We start from the raw sequence: 26489 nt of genomic DNA, 5'->3' as shown, positions 1-26489 counted from the left end.
TAGTGGTTTATAATGCTCGTTGAATTGAATATACATCAAATTGTATCATTTGATGACGTGGCTTAATAATGTAGCATAAAAAAAAGAAAGATAAACCAATTATTAGGCCACATTATCAAGTCCTTGTCATATGATAGATTTGATGGTACATTATATATACCTTTAAATTATATATGCTTTCTTTTGAACTTCTAGGCTTTGTGTAAAGGGTATACATGTTTTGAGCTAGAACTAAAATTAGGGGTCTACCCCTCTAAGATATATGCTTTCTTTTAAAGTTATAAATGATTATGTATTGAACTTAAATTCCCCATAGCGCTGATATGGGAATTCGGTAAGTATTGGTTGGCTATATAACAGAATCGGTATGGTACTTAAATAAGACGGTTTTATAAAGAAAATAATTAAGTAATAAAAAAACAAAACAAAAAAAACCAAGGTGCTAGACTATCAGTTTGGTTTGTCACGACATTCGCCATAGCTTATGATATAAAATTGTACTCTATTGCAATATGACTCCATCTTTCACGGAATTTATATTGGAAACCATAAAAATGGATACGGATACTTTTCTCAACTTGGTACGGTTCTTCATGGTAAAAAGTAGAATTTTTTTTTCTTTTTTTTTTTGAACGGCAATTGTAGGGGCCAAAGTAGGGATGGCAAAAATACCCGAGCCCGACGGGTATACCCGAAACCCGACACAAATGGGATGGGTATACCCGATACCCGACGGGTGTTGGCCGGGTATGGGTTTAGTTTTAAAAATTTTTGCGGGTATGGGTCGGGTATGGGATTAGGTGATACCCGACCCGATTACCCGAAACCGCATACCCGTTTACCCGAACTATATACCCGATCATATACCCGAAGTTTTTAATTTATATTTTTATTTTCCATTAACCGTTATCTATTAGTGATTTATTTTAGTATGTTCATAATGTGAAAAAATAAATTTTCTTTTAGCATATGTATTTGATGATAGTATTTATATTTTGTATGTGGTGAAGTATATGCATATAAGTGTATAAATATTATAAAGTTATTATTAATTTATGCTAAAACTTATATCTATGTAATGTATAATTTAATTAATAATAGTTGTTGCATAAATAAAATTATGTAATAATTAAAATAGTAAAAAATGTATTGGAAAATCCCAATCTATATTTTTTAACAAACTAATGGGTATACCCGATTCCCGCGGGTATACCCGGCACCCGATGGGTAATTACCCGACATATACCCGACGGGTATTGGGTCCGGTATGGGACACGATTTTACAACCGGGTATAGGTATGGGATTGCCAATACCCGATCCGAACCCGACCCACTGCCATCCCTAGGCCAAAGGACCCACTACCCCACAGGGCGAGACAAGCTCTTAAACCCTACCCAGGCCCAAGTCCATACTGAAATCCCAGTATGTACACAGCAGGAGTCGAACCCCGGACCTCCCCAGAGGAGAAACCTTACGGAAAACTCCCCTGACCAACTGGGCTATACCATATTGGCTAGAAAAAAATTAGTTATATTTGACATTTTTGATTGTTTAATATGATAATATATACTCTTTAGCATAACACAATAATATTAATTTGTACTTAATGAGGAAGGTTTTAAAAAATATAACTAAAAATTGTAAAAAGCTGAGGTAGTATATATAATATATAATATAATATAATGTCCCAATTGCAAATATATAAGGTTGTACTTCAAGACATATCTAATTTCAAATGTAAAACCACAAGAACTACATAAACAATTATATAGAATTATACTTTTTGATACATATTTTTCTCTTAAGTATTTTATCAATATTATGTTTTTTTTGAACGGCCGACAAAAGATTTTATTCATAGTAGCAAGATGCTACAACCCAAATGTAATGTACAACGATTACACCAGATTATATCACAACTGCAACATTACATAGCACCTAAATTAAAACGACTCCAATCCTCCCATGATAGCGAGACCACTTTTGATCGATTTTAATCCACAAAAACGCCATAGACTTTATCTCATCTAAAGTTCTAATAAAATTAGGAACCGTTTGCCTGAAAACCACTTCGTTTCTCGTCTTCCATATGCTCCAAAAAGCCACCAAAACTACTGCATGGATAACCTTCCTTCTCTTCGGACCCAAGCTAGAAACATGTATTGACAATGGATCTTTAATACCAAATGCTATAATCGGCTGAATCTTACACCAAGCTGCTAAGCTTTGCCAAACCATTTGAGTGTACTGACATGAGACAAAGATGTGGTCGCAGGTTTCTTCGTATTCACCACAGAAAATACACATACGATTGGGAACCGGAATGTTACGTCTGGCCAACGCACACTTAGTCGGAAGTCTCTCCATCTCTGCCCTCCAAGCCACTATCCCGACCTTTTTCGGGACCCAATTATTCCACTCGAAAACATTATCGGAACTGGTACGGCCAACTGAACTAAGGACTCTCTTAATACCTGCAACGCTGAATGAACAGTTCACTTCATACTTCCATCTCCAGCCATCCGGAGACATCGAAAAAGATTGGCTGCTCAGGACTGCCAACAGTTGTTGTAACTGAACAGATGCAGCTTGGCCGAGATCAGAATGAGCCCAAGCCCAATTAAAAACATGCCCAGTACCGGAAGTAGACCACCGATCAACAACCAGACATTCTTTATACACCTCCTCTTTAAACAGTTCAGGAAAATGCAGGTAAAACGGGCCCGGTTCGACCCATTTATCCAACCAAAAATATATATTCTGACCACTCCCCACCACTGCTGAGAATGCAGTCTTTAGATCAATATCAGCTTCTAAAAGAGGTTGCCAAATACTGTAAATACTTCTCCAAGGCCCAGCAACTGCATTTTTTGCCGGGATATCATTCCAAGCCCTTGCCTTATGATGAATTGCCCAGACGACTCTACACCACAAACCCGATTTTTCCGATTTAAATCTCCACCACCATTTTGCTAACAAGGCCAAATTAGCATCCCTTAGCGATCCAAATCCCAAACCCCCATATTCGACAGGCGCAATTGTTTTATCCCACGCCACCCAATTCATTTTGGCTTTCTCTTCCGACCCACCCCAAAAGAATACTCTCCGAATCTTATCCAAAGCATCGATGACTTTTAATGGTGCCTTGAATAAAGACAAGTAATATGTAGGTAGTGCATTTAACACCGACTTAATTAGTGTTATCCTTCCTCCATACGACAATGTTTTAGCTTTCCAAATTGATAGCCTACTTTTGAAAATTTCAATCACCGGTTTCCAATTCTTGGCCAAATTCATATTAGCACCAACCAATAAACCAAGATGCTTGAATGGAAACGTACCTTGTCTACACCTCAAAATATGTGCCATAGCTTGGATTCCTCTTCGTTCACTCCCATCCCGTACACACTACACTTGGCTAAATTAACTTTTAAACCATAAACCAAGTAGAAGCATCTCAGAATCCGCCGTAGATTATTAGCATTCGATAATGACCATTCCCCGGTGAATATTACATCATCCGCATATACCAGGTGAGACAACGAGGGGCCGTCATTAGTAACTTTAATCCCATTGAACAACCCGACTGAGACCGCTCTCTTCATTATACCAGTGAGTGCCTCCATAACAATTACAAATAAGAAAGGTGAGAGTGGATCACCTTGACGAAGCCCACGAGAGCATTCAAATTCCCGAGTTGGTGACCCATTCACTAGTACCGAGGCTCTAGCTGAAACCAAAGTAGCCATAACCCATGCTCGCCACCTATTAGGGAATTTCATCTGTGACATGATCGAGTCAAGAAAGGCCCAATTTACAGAATCATATGTCTTGTTAATATCCACCTTAAAAAACATGCCACTTCGTTTAGACTTTTTTCACCAACTAAAGACTTCATTAAGCACAAGAGGTCCATCCATTATATTCCTCCCTGCCAGGAATGCCGATTGCTGCTCAGAAACTAAACTCCCCACGACACCTTTTAACCGATTAACCAGAACTTTGGAAATAACCTTGTTAATCACCCCAATAAGACTAATGGGCCTGAAGTCTGCTGGACTCACCGGATCTTTAACTTTAGGAATCAAAGCGATGAACGAAGAAGTACAGCTCGAGTTTAGAACTCCTGTGTCGTAGAATTTGTTAAATAGTTTAACCAAATCCTCCCGAAAGACGGGCCAACATCTTTTAATGAACTTGAAATTAAAGCCATCCGGCCCTGGTGCTCGGTCTCCATCACAATCCCATACAGCTGATTTAATTTCCTCCACTGAAAAGGGCCGCTCCAACATAGTAGCCTCGTTATCCGAAATGGTAGCCAGATTTGGACATACCAATTCCGGCCTAACAGGCATTGGTTCCGTAAACTGATGGGCATAGTACTCAAACAAGGATTCCTTGACTGATAGGGGATTCATAATCCAAACACCATCAATCATTAGACCATTCAACCTATTCGTGCTTATATTGGCGTTAATAATATGGTGGAAATAGGCAGAATTTTCGTCGCCATCAATAGCCCATTTGGATCTGGATTTTTGTCTCAAATCTAACTGTTTTACTCTATCAAATTCAGCCATGTAATTCCTACAATCCGCCCCCTCAGCCAGTTCTTCTTCCAACAACATTCTTTCCTCCGCCAAATTTTCTATGCTTGCTAATCTCCTTTTTTTGCTATTATAAATGCCTTCCCGACTACTTTGCTCAACTTTCAACCAAGATTTAATCTTATTCTTTAACCACCTCAGTTTAATAGCTAGAGCAAGATCATCTGGGCCAGAAAACGAGAAGGAGCCACCCATCTGTAAAACAAAATCCAGAAACCCGGGGAACTCGAACCAAGAATTAAAAAATCAGAATGGAATATGACCAAAATCTGACTAGACCGTGGACAGGATGATAGGCCGATGATCCCACGCAACCTTATCCAATGCAAGCACCGTTGCATTTGGCCATTGTTCCCTAAAACCCAAACACACAAGGAACCATCTAATTTGCTCAGTTTTTTGCCATTATCCGAGATATATGTATGGTTTCCCCACCCATATTATATTCCACCATACCAGGTGAAAGAATAAAATGGTTAAACACATCCGCATTGGCCTCCACAAATTCAGAATTTAGCCGCTCACTCGCGTCCCTAACCTCATTAAAATCCCCCATCATGACCCATAACCCTTGTAATGAATTCTTAACATCCAAGATTTCCGACCATAATGCTCGCCTACCTACCGCCTCATTGGGAGCATATATATTCATAAAATTGATTCTACACCCTGTTTGCACGAGGAAACCCGAAACTACAATAAAGAATCTGCTTTTAATTATATCAACGCACCTGAATACAGACGGACACCAGATACACGCTAGACCCCCTGATCTTCCTTGAGAATTTTCCACCGCTAATTTGAATTCAGCTCTTCCCCAGAATTGATTGAACTTATAATTCTCTGCATCTTGTAATTTAGTTTCCTGAATAGCAATAAAGTGAATCCCATAACTAGTTTTGAGGCCACGTATCCAATCCGATTTACGGCTATCCCTCGCCCCCCTTAAATTTATGGACAAGCAATTCATCCAAATCCATTTGGGGCACCTTCATCTGCTACTAACCTCTCAGTCGCTGGCACGAATCCGTTTAGATCGACCCCAATTAGAGTCCCAATTCTGATTGTAGCCTCCACTTCTTCACCGAAAACATTCTGTGGAATCCCCTCAGTTGCACAGTCACCAATATTCTCACCCGAGCCACAATCCCTGGAGTCTAAAACTACAGCGGGGTTTTCCGAAGCCTCCGGATTATCTATAGGTAAATTATCGCTATTTTCAAGGTTATTTTCTGCATTATTACCAGAATTTTCTCGAACTGGAGTATTGAGATCTATTGGCTCAATAGTGGGTATATTTGATTGATAAAATATCCTCTGAGTGGGCCCCTGAGTTGACCCAATCGATGGTGGACTGTGATCCTCCCTATTCCTTTTCCCCATATTTGGGCCCATAACTGGATCATTACCATTTAGACTATTATTTGGCCCACCATTAGTATCCACCGAATTTGTCTTATTAGGCCCTTCATTAAAATTATTGTTTGGATTCCCCACGTGATCATTTACTGCAGCATTAATTCCATCCACATGCGCCACCTTTGAACCATTCCCATGCAAACTTTTGGAATTCTGAACATCACCAATTGACGAAAACCCATGGACTTCCACCGGCTCTTGATTTTCCAGAGACTGTACATTGTCCACCGGAGTATTTTTCGACCGGCCAAACTTGTTAGCTTCATCATGCTGAGCTTCTGAACTATCCACATTTTGCCTAATCTCACCCTCTTCCATATCCTCCATCTCTGTTGATTCCGCTTCTGAATCTGAATCCATTTCTGTTTCCGACTCCTGAGATTCCAACGTAGATGATACGTCTATATCCGGTATCCATTTGTGAACTACCTCCGTCACCCAAGTAACAATTGATTTATTATTCCACTTAACAACAACCGCCTCGTCAATCTTGGACGGAATAGAGGTCACTATCGTCACTGATCCATTTGAATTATCCTCCTCCTGCCATGAAAACGCCGAACTTTCTACAACTTCACCAAACATTCCGCCAATATTATCGAATAGAGTATTGTCACGAATAATAAAAAGAACTCCAGTAATGTTCAAATTCACCAGGCTACTGTAAGGAACTTCTTCACCATTCCAGAGATGATACTTAGAAAAAAACGATTTGAAAAAACCTTCATGTAAATCCATGCAAACCTTCGCGTACTCCTTGTCTCTAAAAGTTAACAAAAATGTTAAACCACCAATGAATGACAGACCGACTTCATTCATACCTTCATCTTCTATAGATTGCCTCATTTTACTTATTGGCATAACATTTTTGACATCACCCAGTACTGACCTACCAATACAATGGATAGGGTAAAGCGACCCTTTACCCCCTACGGTGACAACCTTAGCCCCATTATTATTACCTCCTCCACCTCCTTTGAACAGGTCCGCGAACGACCTTCCATCCTGAGAATACAACTTGGAAGACGGCCCCTGGTTAGGCACTTGGTTATTCGAAGGATAGTTCCCATTACTCCTAATACCATCTCCCTGCTTCTCGTTTTGTTGCTGCCCATCCTTTGGTCTCCAAACATTCCGACCCATCATATCCGGTGAATAGATTATCCTCTTGTGGTCTTTATCATATTTTGCTAACGAAACCGAGACTTTCATGTTAAACATTATCACAAAGTTCATTGAGGCCAACGTCTCTTTCATATTCTCTACCCCAACGTATCGAACAAACCCAAAACACCTCCCCCTCGAATCTCTTTTTCTAGCGACATACGCATTAGAAACAAAACCAAACGGCTTAAATGCCCTCCATAATACATTCCTAGTTACCTTATCCGAGATGTTTTGCACCAGGAAGGTCCACTAGATACCATCCCCTCTGTCTCTAGAATTTTTCCGGTAGTGAACATCATGCCACGGACCACCGTTGTCCGGCTCTCCCCCTCCGTCCATCATCAAGAGCCTTTATAGAAACCACAGGAAGCCTAAGCGGCGAATGGAAGACACAGAAACCCCGATAGGATAAAAGGTTAGATCTAGATGGATCCTACAATCCGATCGATTAAACCCCGTATACTATCCAGATTCAAGTATACATCGTCGAGCACGCTTAGCGATTGCCGGGCGGCGATGATACTGGTGTTTTTATCTTTCTCATGACCTTCTATTTAAATCGGTTTTATGTTAGAACAATGTTTTAAAAACCGGTATTTTAATCGTACAGGATTAGACTCAGAAATAGTTCAACCGGTTGAACCGGACGGTTAAACCGTGTTGACTAATTAACTATATAAATCCATAAAATATAACTACAACTCAATAAAAAAAATCCAAAACTACATCAGTTCATAATAAAAAAAATATTCCAAAAGTCAAAAGAAGGTAACCTAGATGATCTGTTGAAAAACTTAATTTGAAAAATCCAATGATTTTTCTATCTTTGAGTGAGGAAGAAGTTTGATCGATGTGGATTGTCAATTGTAGACGCTAAATTTTACACTTTAACCAAGAAGGTAAATAATCACCTTTTTTAGGCAACTAAAAAAATAAAAGTTCAAAATTTTGACCTTTGTCCCGGTATGAACCGGTACCGGTATACCGATTAAACCGGTATAACCCAATTTACCGGCTGTACAACTTCTTTGCCGTTTCCTTAGTTTACCGGTATGATTCGTGCCGGCCAAACATCCGGTTTAACCGGTTCAACCGACCGGTTTAAACGGTTCAACCGACCGGTTTAAACTGGTTTTTAAAACATTGTGTTAGACACTCTAAAAATATTCTCTCTTAAACATGGTTTTATATTAATAAGGGAAATTGGCGTGTAATAATCCTACCTCAGAATATGCCTCCACCAGTCTCACCTTTCACCTATTTTTCCTACAATGGTCCCACGTTAAAAAAAAAAACCTTAACGGAGTTAAGCTTTTTTCCAAATTACAAACAGATTTTTTAGGGCTTTTGATTAGAACGACGACACGGGTCCATTGATGTAAAACTTGCCTCGAAACGGTGCTCCAAACGATGAAAACGACGCTTCAATTCGGGTGTTTAAATTTCCAATTAACCAAAATCAAGTCACTTGGAGCACCATTTCGAAGTAAGTTTTACATCAATGGACTCGTATCATCGTTCTAATCAAAAGCCCTAAAAAATCTGTTTGTAATTTGGAAAAAAGCTAACTTCGTTAAGTTTTTTTAATGGGGGACCATTGTAGGAAAAATAGGTGAAAGATGAGACTAGTGAGGGAAATATTCTGAGATGAGATTATTAATGGCGAATAAGGTCTGGGTGAAAGGTGAGACTGGTGAGAGAAATATTCTAAGATGAGATTATTAATGACGAATAAGGTCTGGATTATTACAGAACAATTGTTTTTTTAAAGCATTTTAGTAAATAAAATTATTCAACCATGACACAAGCAAAATATAACATTAGATTATAGATATGATTTTTAAGGAATACTTTTTAAATAAGGAAAGAATAAAAGAAAGTGAAGGCAGTGATTTTGAACCTAGTCCTTTCCAATTTCAAGCATACAACCTTTTCTTTTTCAATTATGATATGCCGGTTCACTAATAATCATTGGAAAATTTATAAATAAATAGTATATGTGTATGTTATAGATATCCTAACACAAACAATGGTGCTCATAGATATTTTATATAGGGGTGTTCAGAATTCGTTTCGAATTCGAAAAATTCGAAATTCGTTTAAATTCGATTCGATTACCAAGAATTCGTTTCGATTATAAGAATTCGAATTCGATTCAAGTAAATCGAATACGAATTTACAATTTCAAATTCGATTCGATTCGAAATTCGAATAAAAATTATATATTTTTATTTATTATTTTTATATATAATACATATATAACTTTTATTAGGCTATACTATAAATTATTTTCAAAATTTATTCCAAGTGTTAAAATTATCCATTACCAAACCAACCACATGGCCCATAACTAAAACCTAAGTAATAAATCTATGAATAGATTTCTAACCCTAAAAATATTAACTTGTAATGCGGAGTGGTTATTCCTGACTTCTCGTTTTGAATTTTAGATTTATGATACTTTATTTGGAAGTGTTATGATATCATGCTTTATGGTTGCTTTAAAATTTATGTTTCATTTTGATAGTTTTTTACATGTTTTTAAAGAATCTAAATCAAACCGAATCTATTCGAATTCGATTCGAATTCGAATTTTTAATCGAATACGAATTGGGTTTTTTATTCGAATACGAATTCAAATCGAATTTGGTAGATTTTAATCGAATTCGAATCGAATACGAATTCAAGGGAAAATAAAAATTATTCGAATAATTCGATTCGAATAATTTAAAAATTCGATATTCGATTCGATGAACACCCCTAATTTTATAAACGATTTAAAATGTGATAAGAATCTGGATATATTCCAATAAATTTTAATCATAGTTGTTCTTTGACTAGATTTTAAAAAATTACATTGTTTGACTCCTTAAAGATAAAAGCGTAAGCTTTCTCGGGAACTAAACTATTTTACAATATACACCTTTTTTCATTTAAAGATTCATATCGTGACTTTTCTTTACCAAATACCAAAATAAGTAATTTATTGAATTAATCTGTTAAATACATAGTCTTAGTTATGTAAATGATAATTTTTTTTTTGATAAAATGTAACCTTAAATTAGATTAACTTATATATTTTGAAAAGTACACATAAGTGTTGCATTTTAACGATCCAACTTCTCTAAATAAACAAATAATGAATCCATAATACAGTTTAACTTAATATTCTTATAATGTATTTGACACTTGACACCTTTAATTTTAGGAAGTATAACATCATCCAACAAATCAACAATACTTTCAATCTTTCCTTATGAATTTTCTCAAGAAAAAAAAAAAAAAGAAATTTAGAGAAGGCAACACATGTCGTGCACACAAACGGAAAATCCAGAAGCATCTATAGGCACAACCAAGTTATACGATGTCCGCGAGTCTCCCGTCCACTAACACACCCATATGACGTTCTTGACCTCACATCCAATCCAACTCGCACTTCATTTCAGCATGGCCGGCCTTTAGGGTGGGCGGGGAGGACCACCGGCCAGAACCCGATACTTCGAAAGGCACATTATTTAAAAAGAATCCGATATGTAAATGTAAAAATAAACAAATTAGTAGGGTATACTTATACAAACACCAACATTGGCCCACTTACAAAACTATTTTTATAGTTTAGATTAATTATTTGCCCATTGCCATTAGGTTTAAACCTTTAATGAGCCCAATACCCAATTTCGTTAAGGCCTAAGAACACATTTTTTCAAACTCGAATATGGTACATAAATTCAAAGGACCATCCTGCATTTCAGGTGCTTGTATTATTTTTCCTTTCATTGTCAAACTAACTAATAATCAACACAAGTGATTAATTTTAAACACAAAGTCAAAGTAGACCACAACTACTTTTCCAATTGACCAATGGAATCCAACTAAATGGCCTCCACCTGTTCCCCTGCTCCACTCTCTACCCCACACTCTTCCAAATCCAAGCTGTTGCTCACAATCAACGGTCACAAACGCTCACATAACAAATCAACGGCAGATATCCCCCATCGTATCCTATATCCCAAATAACCGGTTCTAGGTCAGCCTTTCTCCTCAACTAAGTACTTACTACCTACACTTGTCTTTTCCCCCTTTTCAGTTTTCATCATTCACATTCACACACACTCTTCACACACACTGTTCACACAGTCGATATTTTTGCTGTGTGTGAACGAATTCAAGCTACCTGCAATGGAAGAAGTTGTTCGTGTTTGATGATTTGAGCTCGTTCGGTATGGATAATCAATGGCAGATGAGCACATGTGGTGGTGCCACGTGGCACTCATCGTCTCCGGTTACTCAAGTTCAGTCACAGGAAGTTTCTAGGGCTTCGGTAACCTCCGTTACTGTTCTTGCGTTTATCTGTTACTTAATAACTGTGAATATTGAATATGTTATAATTATTATTATTATAATTATCTGTGTTGTTTACAGTATTGTTTGTGAATTTTGTTAGGTTTTGGTAAAGCTAATATGTGTAGTGTACTACATGCACTGATTTTGTGTAATTTGTTGACTGTGTTTGCAAATGTGGTGGTGCCACGTGGCACTCATCGTCTCCGGTTACTCGAGTTCAGTCACAGGAAGTTTCTAGGGCTTCGGTAACCTCCGTTACTGTTTTTGTGTTTATCTGTTACTTATAACTGTGAATATTGAATATGTTATACTTATTGTTGTTGTTTACAGTATTATCTGCTAGAGTTGTTCATGAATGTTGTTAGGTTTTGTTGAAGTGAATATGTGTAGTATAGTGTATGCCACATGCACTAGGTTTATGCAATTTATGGACTGCATTTGCAACTGTTTAGTGACATTGTGATGATTTGAACTATAGATGTATTATTTAGACCTATAAAGTGGAAATTTTATATTGGGAAGAGATATGGAACTCTAGAGTTATGTGTTTTTATTTACGGTTTGAGCGGAAGGTTTATTTATATTAGATGGAGGGAATAGGAGATGTGATAAAAGTTTTAGGGCATGAAAATTGGATGTGACGCTGTCGTCCTGACGATTAGGTATGTGGAAATTAGATTGTATGCCTTAGACTATCTATGCACATTTGAATGGATGTACTATCAGATTGGGACACCGGACACCTCTAGAAATATTCTTTTTGTGGCATGCAATCATGCCTTAATATTCTCTTATGTATGTAGTTATGTACGCATGTATATGTTTCATCATTACTCAAATTATCTGTAAATTTTCAGACCTTGTTTTGATAAAACACAAGTTATGCCAACATGTTTGAGACAAAGTTGGTTATGTTTCGACATACAAGTTTGATAACTTTATTTTTAATGTAGATGACCAATTCAAGTCGTTACACTTATCCACATATTGTGCAAGAACCATCTTCATCAACCCGGAAACTGATGGCTGACCCCTTGTTTCAAACTACAAATTTCAATTTATACAACTCAAGCCTATCTGTAATGGGAACTCCATTTTTCACCCTGCTTTCCGGACCACCAGCTTTCTCACAATATGATTCCCAACAAGTATTGACCTCAAAGCCATCCAATCCATCCAGTAATGTTCGTGTCTACAATAGTAGCTCTATTGTGGGTACCACAGGACATGAATCTTCATTCGGTCCCCCCAAGCCCTCATCAGAAAACATTGATAACCGCTACTTGAAGTCCAAAATAAATAGCCGTCCACTTGTTCCAATCAGGTCTTTAGAAAGCGATGAAACAAATGCTGCATCTTCTTTACATGAACAATCAAACGGCTTTACTTCTCTGAAAAACGTGCCAGCTCAGCATGGGAAGCTTCACAGCGCATCTGTTCATCATCAGTTATCTCTACCCACAAGTGGTTTGCCACGCGTGTTTTGTCTGTATGCAAGTGAGTGTTTACATCAATTTTGTTGCAGGTTTTGCCGATACGCTCTAATCTTGGGTATTTTATTTTGGAAGGCGGTGATCTGTTTCTCAGCAACAGTGGACTCCTTGGGGTTGTTTGCTCATGTCATGGTATTCACATGTCAATCTCTAAGTTTTCAGAGGTAGTTTTTGAGTATACGTCTTTTGGATTAATCATGGGATCTTACGAAAATGGTTATGTATATAAAAACCCTTTAAGGTTTATTCATTTTGCTTCTTGCATGCAGCATTCAGGTCTGCCGGATGTTAACCCCGGAGATGCGGTCCATATGGATAGTGGTGAGACCATAGCTCAGTGGCGAAAAGTCTACTTATCTAAGTTTGGGGTAAGTTTATATATTCTCCGTCATGTGATTACCTGTTAGGAAAGATTCAAGAAGAGTAAAATGCCAATTCGTCCCTGAGGTTTGGCCAGTTTTGCGGCTTTCGTCCAAAGATTTGTTTTTCCGCATCTGGATCCAGAAGATTTGAAATCTTGCCATTTTCTTCCGGCCCATTAACTCCATCCATTTTTCTCCGCTAAGCTAGGGGTAATTCCTTCTTTTTTGTTAACTTAAAGGGTTTTGAATACTTGTACATTATGCTAAATGCATGTACGTAAAGTGAAAAAACCAAATTGCCCTTTAAGTTAAATAAAAGACGAAAATGCCCCTGACTGGAGAAAAATGGATGGAGTTAACGAGCCGGATGAAAATGGCAAGATTTCAAACCTTTTGGATCCAGACGCGAAAAAACAAACCTTTGGACGAAAGTCGCAAAACTGGCCAAACCTCAGGGACGAAAATGGCATTTTACTCATTCAAGAAAGTAGAAGATTTGCATTATTTAAATTAGTTTTGATCTATGTGTATCCGATTTTTACCATGGACCTTTATCTAAGAAACACACGTAACATGCTCCAGTCATGTGGTATTTTTGGTTTTATCATTGAAAATTGTATTTCTTATTGGCATGTTATTGAAGCACCAAGAACACTGGTAGGTGATGTTTTTATCATGCTTTAGATTAGGATACCTGAAGATCAATGTGGATGGAACTGGCCTGAAGGATACTCCACAGCAGCTGACGTGGCAAAAAGTAACGAGAGGGTATCCAATGAGACGAAACTTGCTGATCTGTCCAATTATGTTGGTCCTTCTAGACCACATCCATTGATATCTCCAGGTTGTTCAAATCAGAATTATGTTCACGCCCTTGATAAATGTAAATTACCAAATGGCTTTACTGAAACATCTCGGAGCAATGCACATGGTGGGCCAGCTAACAAGACTACCGAGCGGCATGTGTCTCGTTTATCAGTTTCAAAGTTGACTGGTGACATGGATAATGTTTTTAAATCTGTTCCAACATACTCTGATAAAACAAACAATTACAGGGATGATGATAAAATGGAAAAAACTAAGGTTTCCTCCAATATTGAACTGAGACTAGGACAACCATCTCAGCAGAATCAAACATTGGGGATATCGGAAGTACCGTGTTTCAATACTACAATAAGCAGAGTTGGCCATCCATTGGAGTTGGTTTCCTCACAGCGGCGGATTTATAATGGTGTGTTTCTGCTATGTCTCTCTCTCTCTCTCTCTCTTTTATTTAAACTTGTTTTCTTCCTGCCTTGGCATTCTAGTTGGAGATAGCAATTTTGAGCTTTTATCTATGAATGGGTTGAATCAAGATATTGGTTTTAAAAACTAAAAAGCAATAAGCGTACAAAAGCGACGAGGTCTAAAATTGAGGCGCAAAGCGCAAAAGCGGTGGGCTTTTCATACCCGAGGCGCAATGTGATTATATATATTTTTTTACATATCCTATAATATATATACCATAGGTTTTTAGCTTCTTTTACCCAAAATATAGCTATAAATAAGGTTTTTATACCAGTTTACCTACATGTACAAACCAGAAAACCCAAGGTACAACATTATTTGCATAAAAACGCCTCAGATACATGAGGCGTGCACCTCAGGCCAAAAGCTCTCAAAAGAACCCTAAAATCTGCGTCTTTTGGGAGCTTCTTGTATTTACTTTAGGCACTGAGCGAAAAGGCCCAAACACCTGCGCCTCAGATCGCCCGAGGCGTGCTTTTTAAAACTATTATTTCTAACAGGCAAATGGGAAATTGGAAAATAAGTAGCTTAAAAGGAAAACGGTCAAATGGGCCGGGAACATGTCAAACAAACTGAAAACTGACAAAAGTGTATGTCTAATGGCATTAAAGCACAATAGTTTATTATTGAAATAATATAGTTGTCTTGTTCATATTTTTCAGTGGCATTAAAGCACAATAGTTTATTATTGGAATTATATAGTTGTCTTGTTCATATTTGACACACTAATTTATAAAAAAAAAAAATAATAATACTTTCGTACAAGTAGCATTTTGGGCATCCCAACCTGAATCAAACATGTTTTGATGTGTTATCCAACCCGCCTGATTTGTCTACTTTAATACTTCTAGTTCGAATAAATAAACTAAGAATTCGTTTTTTCCCTTAAAATAGATGTAGCAGGCAGTAATAGAATTACAAAGGAAAGCAAGCAAGTTGTTAACTGTGCTGTTCAAGTAGCTAAATCCGGTTCAATGGAAGGACAAAACCGGTTAGGGGTTTCTAGTCTCGGGTTTGGAGCCTATAGCACAAGAACCGCTTTTCAACCTGAGCAACTGAAAGGTGACGTAGTTGCAGATTCAGTTAATTCCATGCTATTTTCACACTTTAATAATCCTAAAGATAAGACACCTAAGCAATATGTCGAATCTCGGATTTCCAAGCTTGGTTTTAATGATATGGAAAATTACAAGCTTATGGACAAAGGGAAAGCGTTAAAACATGACTCTCCGAGACCGTCTTTGATATCAAGAGCGCCATCAATGGTGTTTTCATCTGTGATTATGAACGCTTCTTCTAACATGACCTCATCAACGTCAAACGTAGAGGGTATAAGAGTAATGAATTCAGATACACCCTCATCAAATGTTTCGTCCTTCTGTGGACTTGAAAAGGACCAAAATGTATCAGGCAAGCCTTTAAATGGAGATCTATGGAGTTCGATAAAAATCCCATCAAAATCAACTGCGAATACATATAAAATTCCAGAGCATGCAACAAAACCTGTTCATTCTGGAACTGCTTCTTGGACTGCTAGTGGTACGGAGAAATCGGCTGTAATTTCCGGTAAATGTTTGTTTTCATCCCTAGATAATTTACTTACTTTTTTTAAGTTCGTTCTCTTTACCCTCTTAGATCTTATAAAATATTGAAAATAAATTCAGGCAACCCTTTAAATGGAAATTTATGGAGTCCAATAAAATTTCCATCAAAATCAAATGCAAGCACGTATATAATTCCAGAACTTGCAACAAAAGCTGGTTATTCTGGAACTACCTCTTGGACTGCTAATGCTGCAGAGAAATCATCTGTAATTTCTGGTAAATGTTTATTTTTTATCACTAGAGCTATGCAGTTAGTGCGATAAAATATTGGATATCGGTCAAGGACCGATATTTGAGATATCGGTTACCGTGGTGGGATATCGGTGATTTTAATATCATGCACTCATGCAGAATTTATATATATATAGCAATTTAACACTAACAATTCAGTATACTCTCCTACCATTCACAAATTAACCTTTAGCAACTTGCAAAACAATAACAATTGTAGCAAGCAGGAACTGATTAAGACCTAAAACACTAAAATTTAACACTAACAATTAACAATTAAGACTTAAAAAACTAATAGCAGCAATAAGAAGAAAGACGAATGGTAGAACTAAGAAGAAAGGTATTGATATCGGGAAAATCGGTGAAATGTCGGTCAATATCGCCGATAATATCGGTACCCGATATTCTTAATATTGGTACCCGATATTCTGACCAATATTTGACACCGATATTTTACATGGGGACCGATGTATCGATATCACCGATATTAACTGCATAGCACTAGAGATTATTGACTTTTTAGTTCATTTTAATTAACCACCCTCCTAGATCTAATAGAATAATGAAAATAAATTCAGGCGATCCGTTAAATGGAAATTTATGGAGTCCAATAAAAGTTCCATCAACATCAACCGCAAGCACATATAAAATTCCAGAACTTGCGACAAAACCTGTTCATTCTGGAACTACTTCTTGGACTGTTAATGCTGCAGAGAAATCAGCTGTAGTTTCTGGTAAATGTTTATTTTTATCACACAGATTATTGATTTTTTGGTTCATAATGAAAATATTCTGCAGTAACACAAGAAACATCATTTCAAATAGGAAAAAACGGAGTGCTGAACAACCCTTATCAAACAGGTCCTCCACTGCCAAGGTGACTAAAAATTACTACAAAATAATTAAGAAATAGTAATTCGTTGTACAACTTTCCTTTCATTTAATCATCCTTATTTTTTTACATATCTGCAATCACAATTCTGAATTTACATTAAAAAATTTCCTGCAGCTGTCTGGTACCAAGAAACCATATGGTTGAAAAGTCAAATCTCGACGGAAAACGTTTTCTCAGTGCTTTTGGAGAACCATCAAAAATCAGAGCCCCTACAATATCTACTTCTAATGTGCAAAAGGATTGCACTTTGCGTGATGGATCTATTTCCGTAGGTAAAATTGGAGAAACAATAAAACCAAATTCAAAAAAAGTGGAATTCAACGCTTTCCAATGGAAAGATGTTCCTAACAAAATGGCAGGAAAGTGTTTAGAGGATAGAGTTGATGTCATTGACCAAACTTCTGATGTCATTGTCAAAAGCATTGACCAACCTGTTCAGAGTGTTGACTGCATGAAGGAGCAGGTTATGTCTAATATCTCATCTAAATGCTCAGCCCCTGCTTTGACTCAAGCGTCAGTCAAAATCAGCAATGGAGATTCATGTACCGATGATGCACAAACCACTGATTGTGCCAAAAATTGGTCCTCTGATGATTGTAGCAACACTGGATATGGTGGGTTTTCGCGTAAAAGCGATTCCAGAAATGGAACGCAGTTAAAATCAGTTCCTGATCGGTCAACTCGTAGTCTTGTTGACGAGCTTAGGGTTATAGACTCTTTAAGATTAAAGAAAGTACCGAATCAAGCCCCAATGCATGAAAACCGTACTCCAATGAATACACTTCAGAAAGAATTCGAATCTAGAAAAAGAAAACGAGAAACAAAATTCAAAATTCTCGGAAAACCGTTCCCCGCTTCCCCTATTTCTTCGATATCTACTGAATATAGAAAGGGATTTTTATGTAAGACTCAAAAACGAGGCTATGATGATTTTGTCGAAAGTCCCGAATCATCATCGCGTGGAAAGAAGGTACGGATCGATTTGGAGTTTTCGAAAACAAAGAGTGTTTGGAAACAAGAATTGCCTTGTAAAAGATTCACTAGACCGATAGTATGCGGGAGGTATGGTATTATCTCAAATGGTGATACATCTAAACCCGCAAAGATTCTGTCTCTTAAAAGGGTTATTAAAAATTCCAAAAGATGTTCCCCTGTTAAAGATGAATTTGTGAAGAAACCACTGATTAAAACGTTAAGCAAATCTGTAATCAGAGAAGGAAGACAGACAGATAGATTTTCTAGCTTTAAAGAGGATAACTGCCACACAGTATGCAGTGATAGTGATGCAACTGAAACCTCAGATAGCGATTTTGGCACCAAAAAAAGGCGAAAAAGTAAGAAGATTCGCAAACGTAGCCTATATGAATTAATTGTAGAAGGTATGTTATCTCTAACTAATATAGGACATTAATGTATCTAACTTCATTTATCTTGAATTAATTTTGGGTATGAAAAAAAAAAACCATGCGTATGAAAAAAAAAATAAAAAAAATTTGGGTCTTTTACCCACGTTATACTTTTGGTTGGCAGGAGTGGAGTGAGTTTTAAATTTTAATATAATTTTTTGGTATTAGTTATTGTTAGAGTGTATAGTTTTCAATTTATAAATTTAATCGATCTTTTAAGAACATATTAAATACAATAATAACTGGCTAAAACCTGTAATAAATTATTTAAGAAAATAAAAGTTAATATAGTTGAAGTTTTAAAATCGTTAAAAAAATTACGTTATTGAAGATTCCATCATACCAAACACTAACTTATTCGAATGCTCTCTGATCATCAGAAAAAGATTCCGGTTTTGTTACACCTCCAAAGAACATAACTTCAATACCTCAAGATAACTTGAAGAATGATGGAAAAAGTCATAATCTCCATGGGGTAGAAGATATATCAAGGTATTAGTTATATTTGAATTTGGATTGTTTGGACAATGATTACTTTTGTCCATAGACTGTATGATAACATGAATAGCTTATGGTATAGATCCCCTAAGGAGTTAACATGCAAATCAACTCCAGATGTGGATAAATTCTGCAATGTTTGTGGAACCTTAAATAACGATGAATTGAATTGCTTGTTGGAGTGCAACAAATGTTTGATTAAAGTACGCCCTTCACCATGTTCCTTAATTTGTATACTTTGATTATAGTAACCTTTAATCCTTTATAGATTTTAAGAAACTTTTATATGGTGTTATGCAGGTGCATCAGGCTTGTTATGGAATTTCAAAAGTTCCCAAGAATGATTGGTATTGTAGACCGTGCAGAGAAAATGCCACTAATATGGTAAGAAACTTTTCAACTTCAAATTAAAGGCCAATTCATGCCTAATTGATTGACATGCATCCAGGGCTGTAAAGAACCGAACGAACATGAACAAGGCCGTGTTTGTGTTCGTTCATTAAGGATATGAACGTGTTATGAATTGTTCACGAACACTTACCAAATGCAAATGAACTCAAATAAACGTTCATGAACATAAATGAACACAAACAATGTTTATGAACACAAATGAATTCGCCTAAACATATATTCATTTTAGAATAAAATCTGCATTTTTCATCACAAAAATTATGAAGAATCTACCAAAAAGTAAATAAGCATTTAACATAATTATCCGAACACAATTGACATGATTATCGGAAAGATGATTAACACAAACTGAAATTGAAATGATCATATGAGGGATGTCGGGGGAGACGATTCTTAAAAACTCAAAACAATAAAATAAAAATACAACATATAAAAACCTTTTATGAACGAACACAAATGAACATAAACGAATACATAAACGAACAAATGCAAATCTTTGTTCATGTTCATTCATTTAACTTAACGAACGAAATTTCTTGTTCGTGTTCGTTCGTTTCTTAAACGAACGTAAGCGAACTTCCTGCCGAACGATTCACGAACGGTTCGTTGAAAGTTCAGTTCGTTAACAGCCCTTCATGTATCAATTTGGGCTAGTGATGGCATCATCATCGTTCGTGTGTTCGTGTGTGTGCGTGTGTGTTAAAATTCTGCAACAACTTATAAAACATTTTAGTTGATTTGTTGTTTTATTGGCATTTAGGCATGCGTTCTATGTGGTTATGAAGGTGGGGTCATGACTCGGGCTGTTAACAGTAATAACATTGTGAGAAGCCTTTTGAATGCATGGAATGTCGTTACGGAATTACAAGAAACTCAATTTAATATGGATGCACCCCAAAATATTATTTGTGAACATACAAGGACATATTCAGTAGCTGATCCGTTGGTCAAGAATTTATCCTATCCTGTTAATGACAAAGTGGTAAACAATAGTGTTACGGCAGGAATTTTTGACCCCACTGTGAAGCAGTGGATTCATATGGTTTGTGGACTTTGGACACCTGGCACACGATGCCCGAATGTGGACACCATGAGTGCTTTTGATGTGTCTGGTGCTTGCTGTCCCAAAGGAAATGTGGTTAGACCTTAACTCAATAAAGTTAACTGTATGTTGTCCACGAATCTAAATTATAGAAAAATGTCAATGCTTTGATTTGACTTGCAGGTTTGTTCAATGTGTAAACGTCCTGGTGGATGTTGTATAAGGTGCAGAGTTATGGACTGTGCAATTCACTTCCATCCCTGGTGTGCCCATCAAAAGGTCTTAATCTCCCATAAAGTCCGTATTTTTTATTTTATAAAACTAGTGGGATACCACCTGCGCTTCGCAGCGGGTTCAAAAATAAGCAAATTGCAAGAGTTATAGTTGTTTGATGTTTTAGTTAAGGGGCTAAACATGTCATTATTAAAGTTGAGGGGCTCAACATGTCATTTTTAAAATTGAGGGGCTAAAATTGTTTATTTTTAAAGTTGAGAGGCTAAACACGTCATTATTTAAGTTGAGGGCTAAAGCTGTTTATTATTGAAGTTGAGAGGCTAAAGTTGTCATTATTAATATTGAGAGGCTAAAGTTGTTTATTATTAAAGTTGAGAGGCTATACATGTCATTATTAAAGTTGAGGGGCTAAAGTTGTTTAGTTAAGGAGCTAAACATGTCATTATCAAAGTTGAGGGGCTAAATATATTATTAAAGTTGAGGGGCTAAAGGTGGTTAATGTCAAAGTTGATTGATGTGACAAAATAGCATTTTTTTTATAGTATACAGAATGATTAGTAGACTCAATAACATCGGTTACAAATTTGATGTTTATTTGTATGCCCCTGTGCTAGGGGTAGCGAAATGGGTGGTGGGTTGGTGGTTAATGGGTCAAAACCAATGACTTTTTTACAAACCGTAAAGAGGATTGTAAGATGTATTATTTTTCTATCGTTAGTGGTAATATGATTGTGTGTTTGTATATAGGGTTTACTCCAAAGTGAGGTTGAAGGAGCCGACAATGATAAGGTTGGTTTCTATGGAAGATGTGAGCTTCATGCTACAGACGATCATCGTTGTAACCATAAGATTAACTCTCAGACCATACAAATTGCATGTCTTCATGATAAAGAAACATGTGCTCGAACCGAGGTTTGTCTGCTATAATAACTTTAGAGGTGGCAATTCGTGTCGGGTTTGGGTTGGCATGATTTGCAACTTTGTATAATCCAACCCGCTAAACTAGCTTGTTTATACTCCACTAAACTAGTGCTTTTATTATCTATTTTTTTCTTTGTGGACTAGGGTTATAAGGGACGGAAGCGAGAAGGGTTTAGGCATGATAACCAACAAAACCCACGTGGTGATGATGGATGCATGGTTCAGCAAGAGCAAGTAGATGCTTGGAATTATATAAATCGACAACTTTTATTTAAGAAACGCCTTCATAGAACACTACAACCCGTTCAAGATGTAGAATCTGATTTCCGGGTATGTTAAATTCAAGGATCTTGGTCTCTCAGCGTCTTGGTTTTAAATTGTGTGATGCGCTCCGATGCGTTTAGTCCAAAAATCTGATGCGCGATGCGTGATGTGCTATGCGAGCGCATCACGTATGTCTGCTATAAAAAAAACATTTAAAAATTACTTATACATAAAAATTATTAAAGCATACTTAAAGTAAAACAAATGACGTAATTAGAAGATAAGAGTTGTGCTTTTTGGTTCAAATCAAGCATACTAAGATGTTAATGATGGAGTAAACCGAACACAATTCATAAAATCTGGAAAAAAGCATAAGAAACAATGTTGCATGCATCTGAACGCATTATGCGAAATGCGCGCAATATTCTCGCATCACCTAAACACATCGCATCAGCTGTTGCGATGCGCTCTCATCAGCGCATCGGGCGCATCACGCATTATGCGCGCATTTTAAAACCAAACTCATCGTGCGTTTTGGGGGTGTTGGGATTTGTGTTATGTAACTGATCATCTCTCTACAGCAACTTGAATCGCAAAAGCCGTTATGTAATGTTTGAATAAGCATGATTCTGATTTCTATCATATTGTGTATTTGCAGAAAGAATATGCGCGCTATAAACAGTCAAAAGCTTGGAAACATTTGGTTGTATACAAATCAGGAATCCATGCGCTTGGTCTGTATACATCATTGTTCATTTCACAGAGTGCAATGGTATGATCTATATATATCCTTTTATATGGTAATGGATCAAAGAAGTATATTAGCAAAAAATGAAACGGGTCAGATTGGTTCAAACGGGTTAAACAAGTCGAATGTCACCTTATTTTTTTATTCAAATGCTTGAAATCGTTTATTAAAAAAAATCATTTAATTGTTTTAAAAGAGGCATCTTAAAGAACCAGCAATATATCATGCATCAGTTACTAATTCCAGCAGAAGTAGAATCAGCTTTCAAATTTTCTTTTGAGTGAATGCCATTTTCGTCCATGAGGTTTGGCGAGTCTTGCAACTTTCATTCAAAGGTTTGTTTTTTCGCATTTGGATCCAAAATGTTAGAAATCTTGCCATTTTCATCCGGCTCGTTAACTCCATCCATTTTTCTTCGTTAAGTCAGGGGTATATTCGTACATAAAGTAAAAAAGACCGAATTGCCCTTTAAGTTAACAAAAAGACGGAAATACCCCTGACTTAACGGAGAAAAAATGGTTGGAGTTAACAATCCGGATGAAAACAGCAAGATTTCTAACCTTTTGGATCCAGATGCGTAAAAACAAACCTTTGGTCGAAAGTCGCAAAACTTGTTAAACCTCAGGGACGGAAATGGCATTTTACTCTTTTCTTTTCCAGAAATTGCAGCAATTTATCTTTTTCTGCAAACTTTCCTTTTAGTTTTATACTTTTAGTAAATAATACAAGTATTTTTTATCTAATGGTGGTAAAAAAGTATAGAAAAATAAGAAGTTTCCCATTGAAAAAATGACAAAACTGGCCTGCTAAACTGATAATGGAGTAAAAAATTGCTGTTTTTAAAAAAGAAAAAATTGAAAGATTATTGTTATTATTTTAGAAAATTTGCTTAGTTGGTTCCTTCTAAAGTTTTATAATCACAGTCAATAGTCATTAGTCAATATTAGTTATGTAATAGAATTATATGAATATATGATTATTTGAATATCAGGTTGTTGAGTATGTTGGTGAAATAGTGGGGCAGCGTGTTGCTGACAGAAGAGAAATTGAATATCAATCTGGAAAGCAATTGCAATATAAAAGTGCTTGTTACTTTTTCAAAATTGATAAAGAAAATATAATTGATGCAACCCGTAAAGGCGGAATTGCTCGCTTTGTAAACCATTCATGCCAGGTAAATTATCTCAAATCATTTATATTCAACTTTTTTTGTTAAATTATTACTTGAAATTAGTTAAATTTAACAAATGCTTTCATACACTAATCACTTCATCCTTCTAAAGCTAACTTGTGATTATTTTCTCTTCATGTTTAGCCGAATTGTGTTGCTAAAGTGATGACAGTGCGGGGTGAAAAGAAGGTAATTCCAAATTTAAATTCAAATACAAATATTGTGTAATTATTTATCTAATATCGTTCCATGAAATTTTAATAGGCTGATTTTCATCCCATTTAGGAATTGAATGCTATTTACAATGTTATTATTCATAATTTTGAAAATTTTTAAAATCAAGTCTTACTAATTTTCTAAAAGAACAAAAAAACAATATCCATCTATCATAATCATATATGTGATTTTTATTGTCTATAATTCATTAATTCCTTTTCTTTGTATATAGAAAATTCTATATAATAGTAAAAAATGTGTTTTATAAAAGATTCATAGGAGAATGGAATGAAAAATAAAAATTTGTAATTATTTATGTAAGGCAAATTGGATTTAAATAATCCCAACTTTCTCAATTTAGCCGATAATAATCCCAACCCAGTTATTTGCCTTTTTTGGACGATAATAGCCCGCCGTTAAAAATAGCTTAATGGAGTCAAGTTTTTTTCCGAATTACAAACCGATGTTTTAGGGATTTTGATCAGAACGAGGATACGAGTCGATTTATGTCAAACTTACCTCGAAATGGTGCTCCAAACGACTTGATTTTTGTTAATTGGAAGTTTAACACCCGAATTGAAGCACCGTTTTCGTCGTTTGGGGCAGTATTTCAGGTAAATTTTACATCAATCGACTCGTATCCTCGTTCTAATCAAAAGCCCTAAAACATCGGTTTGTAATTCGGAAAAAAAAACTTAACTCCGTTAAGCTATTTTTAACGCAGATTATTATCGGCCAAAAGTGGAGCAGTTCGGATTAATAATCGGCAAATAACTGAGTTGGGATTATTATCGGCCAAATTGAGAAAGTTGGGATTATTTAAATCCAATTTGCCTATTTGATTTTTCAATGACATGAACTTTTTTGGAAGAAACAATTCACTTCAATTGAATTACTTGTGTTATTCCAAATTAAGTGAAAATATTTTACTGAATTATGATGTGTAAAATTGTAGGTTGTGTTCTTCGCTGAAAGGGACATATATCCAGGAGAAGAGATAACATATGATTACCATTTCAACAATGAAGATGAAGGTAAAAAGATATTATGCTCTTGCAATTCTAATAATTGCAGGCGTTATCTTAACTGAACATTCTTCTTTTGTTGCTGCATTTGTTGTTATTAGCAACTTTGAGGATACTTGTCTTGAAGAGAAACCGAAATCTCTTCTTTTGTGTATGTATGTATAATCCATTCCTGCATTGTTGTCTCCCTTTTTATGTTGCTATTCAAATGTGGAAGTTTTCGGGTTATGGAAGGTACAAAGGACTAGTTTGTCGCCTATATGCATAAATAAGCGTGGGAAAACAGGCCTAATTGTGTTAAACAAGTCAGAGACGACACAATTAACTACTTTTTCTCGTGTCTATAACACAATTATATGTTTTGTGTACCAAAGAGAAATGATGGAGCCTAGTCTCTTATTTTTACTTAATTAAAAAAAATATTAAATTATATGGGGTACCTTTTGTGAAATAGATTTAATTGTCATAAAATGCCAGGAGTTGTCAGCCGCGATCTTAGGGTGTCGGTAGCACCCTCGGTGACCCCATGCGGGGGGTTTGTTTGCCGTGCGGGAAGGGTGCCGCCGTCCCTGCGGTGAGGCAAATCGGGGACAGGGATCGGGGAGGGTTCACCGCATGAAGGAGAGAGGAGATGGTGGGCCACCCCAATTTTCAACCAATCAATTATTTTCTTTTTCTTTTTTTTTGAATAAAAAAACAATTTCCCTAAGAGAGGAGTGCCGCCATCAAATTGAGGGTGTGAAGGGAGTTGACGTGGCATAACCTGATTGGATGTGTGTAAGAGAGGGGACTCCCCTAAGAGGGGACTCCCCTAATAGGGGACTCCCCTAAGAGGGGACTCCCCTAATAGGGGAGTGCCCCTCTCACCCTTATAGTTAAAAATGAATGATGATATTAAAAGTCAAACATGTGATGGTTTCATTTTTTGTTTCTAGTTAAAAAGATAGTTAGATTATTAAAAAAAAACAATCCATCCTATAGAAAATCAAAATCTCTAAAATATTAAGAGTAAACTGCCATTTTGGTCCCTGTGGTTTGGGCAGTTTTGTCATTTTAGTCCAAATCTTAAACTTTTTAAATCTGGGTCTCTGTGGTTTCGTTTTTTGTTGTCATTTTGGTCCAAAACTCAAAAAACCCCTTTTT

General features: G+C 36.4%; 1 protein-coding gene across 5 annotated transcripts; it reads left to right on the top strand.

Annotated features, from left to right (window-relative positions):
- Nucleotides 1-11232: 11232 nt before the first annotated feature.
- LOC110884244 lies at nucleotides 11233-25603 on the top strand. Of its 5 annotated transcripts, XM_022131940.2 has the most exons (22): nucleotides 11233-11515; nucleotides 11639-11783; nucleotides 12492-13035; nucleotides 13107-13195; nucleotides 13301-13399; nucleotides 14078-14624; nucleotides 15575-16246; nucleotides 16345-16500; nucleotides 17094-17249; nucleotides 17314-17392; nucleotides 17525-18789; nucleotides 19197-19308; nucleotides 19397-19517; nucleotides 19615-19698; nucleotides 20486-20863; nucleotides 20951-21046; nucleotides 21749-21913; nucleotides 22067-22252; nucleotides 22845-22958; nucleotides 23926-24108; nucleotides 24250-24294; nucleotides 25277-25603. In XM_022131940.2, the coding sequence occupies exons 3-22, from the start codon at nucleotides 12492-12494 to the stop codon at nucleotides 25409-25411; spliced, it is 5226 nt and encodes a 1741-aa protein (XP_021987632.1). In that variant the 5' UTR covers nucleotides 11233-11515; nucleotides 11639-11783; the 3' UTR covers nucleotides 25412-25603. The 5 variants fall into 5 exon arrangements, with proteins under 5 accessions (XP_021987632.1, XP_021987627.1, XP_021987626.1 ...); XM_022131935.2 differs by lacking the exon at nucleotides 11639-11783 and having other exon boundaries at nucleotides 17341-17392; XM_022131934.2 differs by lacking the exon at nucleotides 11639-11783 and having other exon boundaries at nucleotides 17323-17392.
- The last annotated feature ends 886 nt before the right edge of the window (nucleotides 25604-26489 follow it).

Source organism: Helianthus annuus, chromosome 1, assembly GCF_002127325.2.
Source record: "Helianthus annuus cultivar XRQ/B chromosome 1, HanXRQr2.0-SUNRISE, whole genome shotgun sequence".
Lineage (NCBI taxonomy): Eukaryota > Viridiplantae > Streptophyta > Magnoliopsida > Asterales > Asteraceae > Helianthus > Helianthus annuus.
This window is presented reverse-complemented; position numbering and strand designations above follow the sequence as displayed.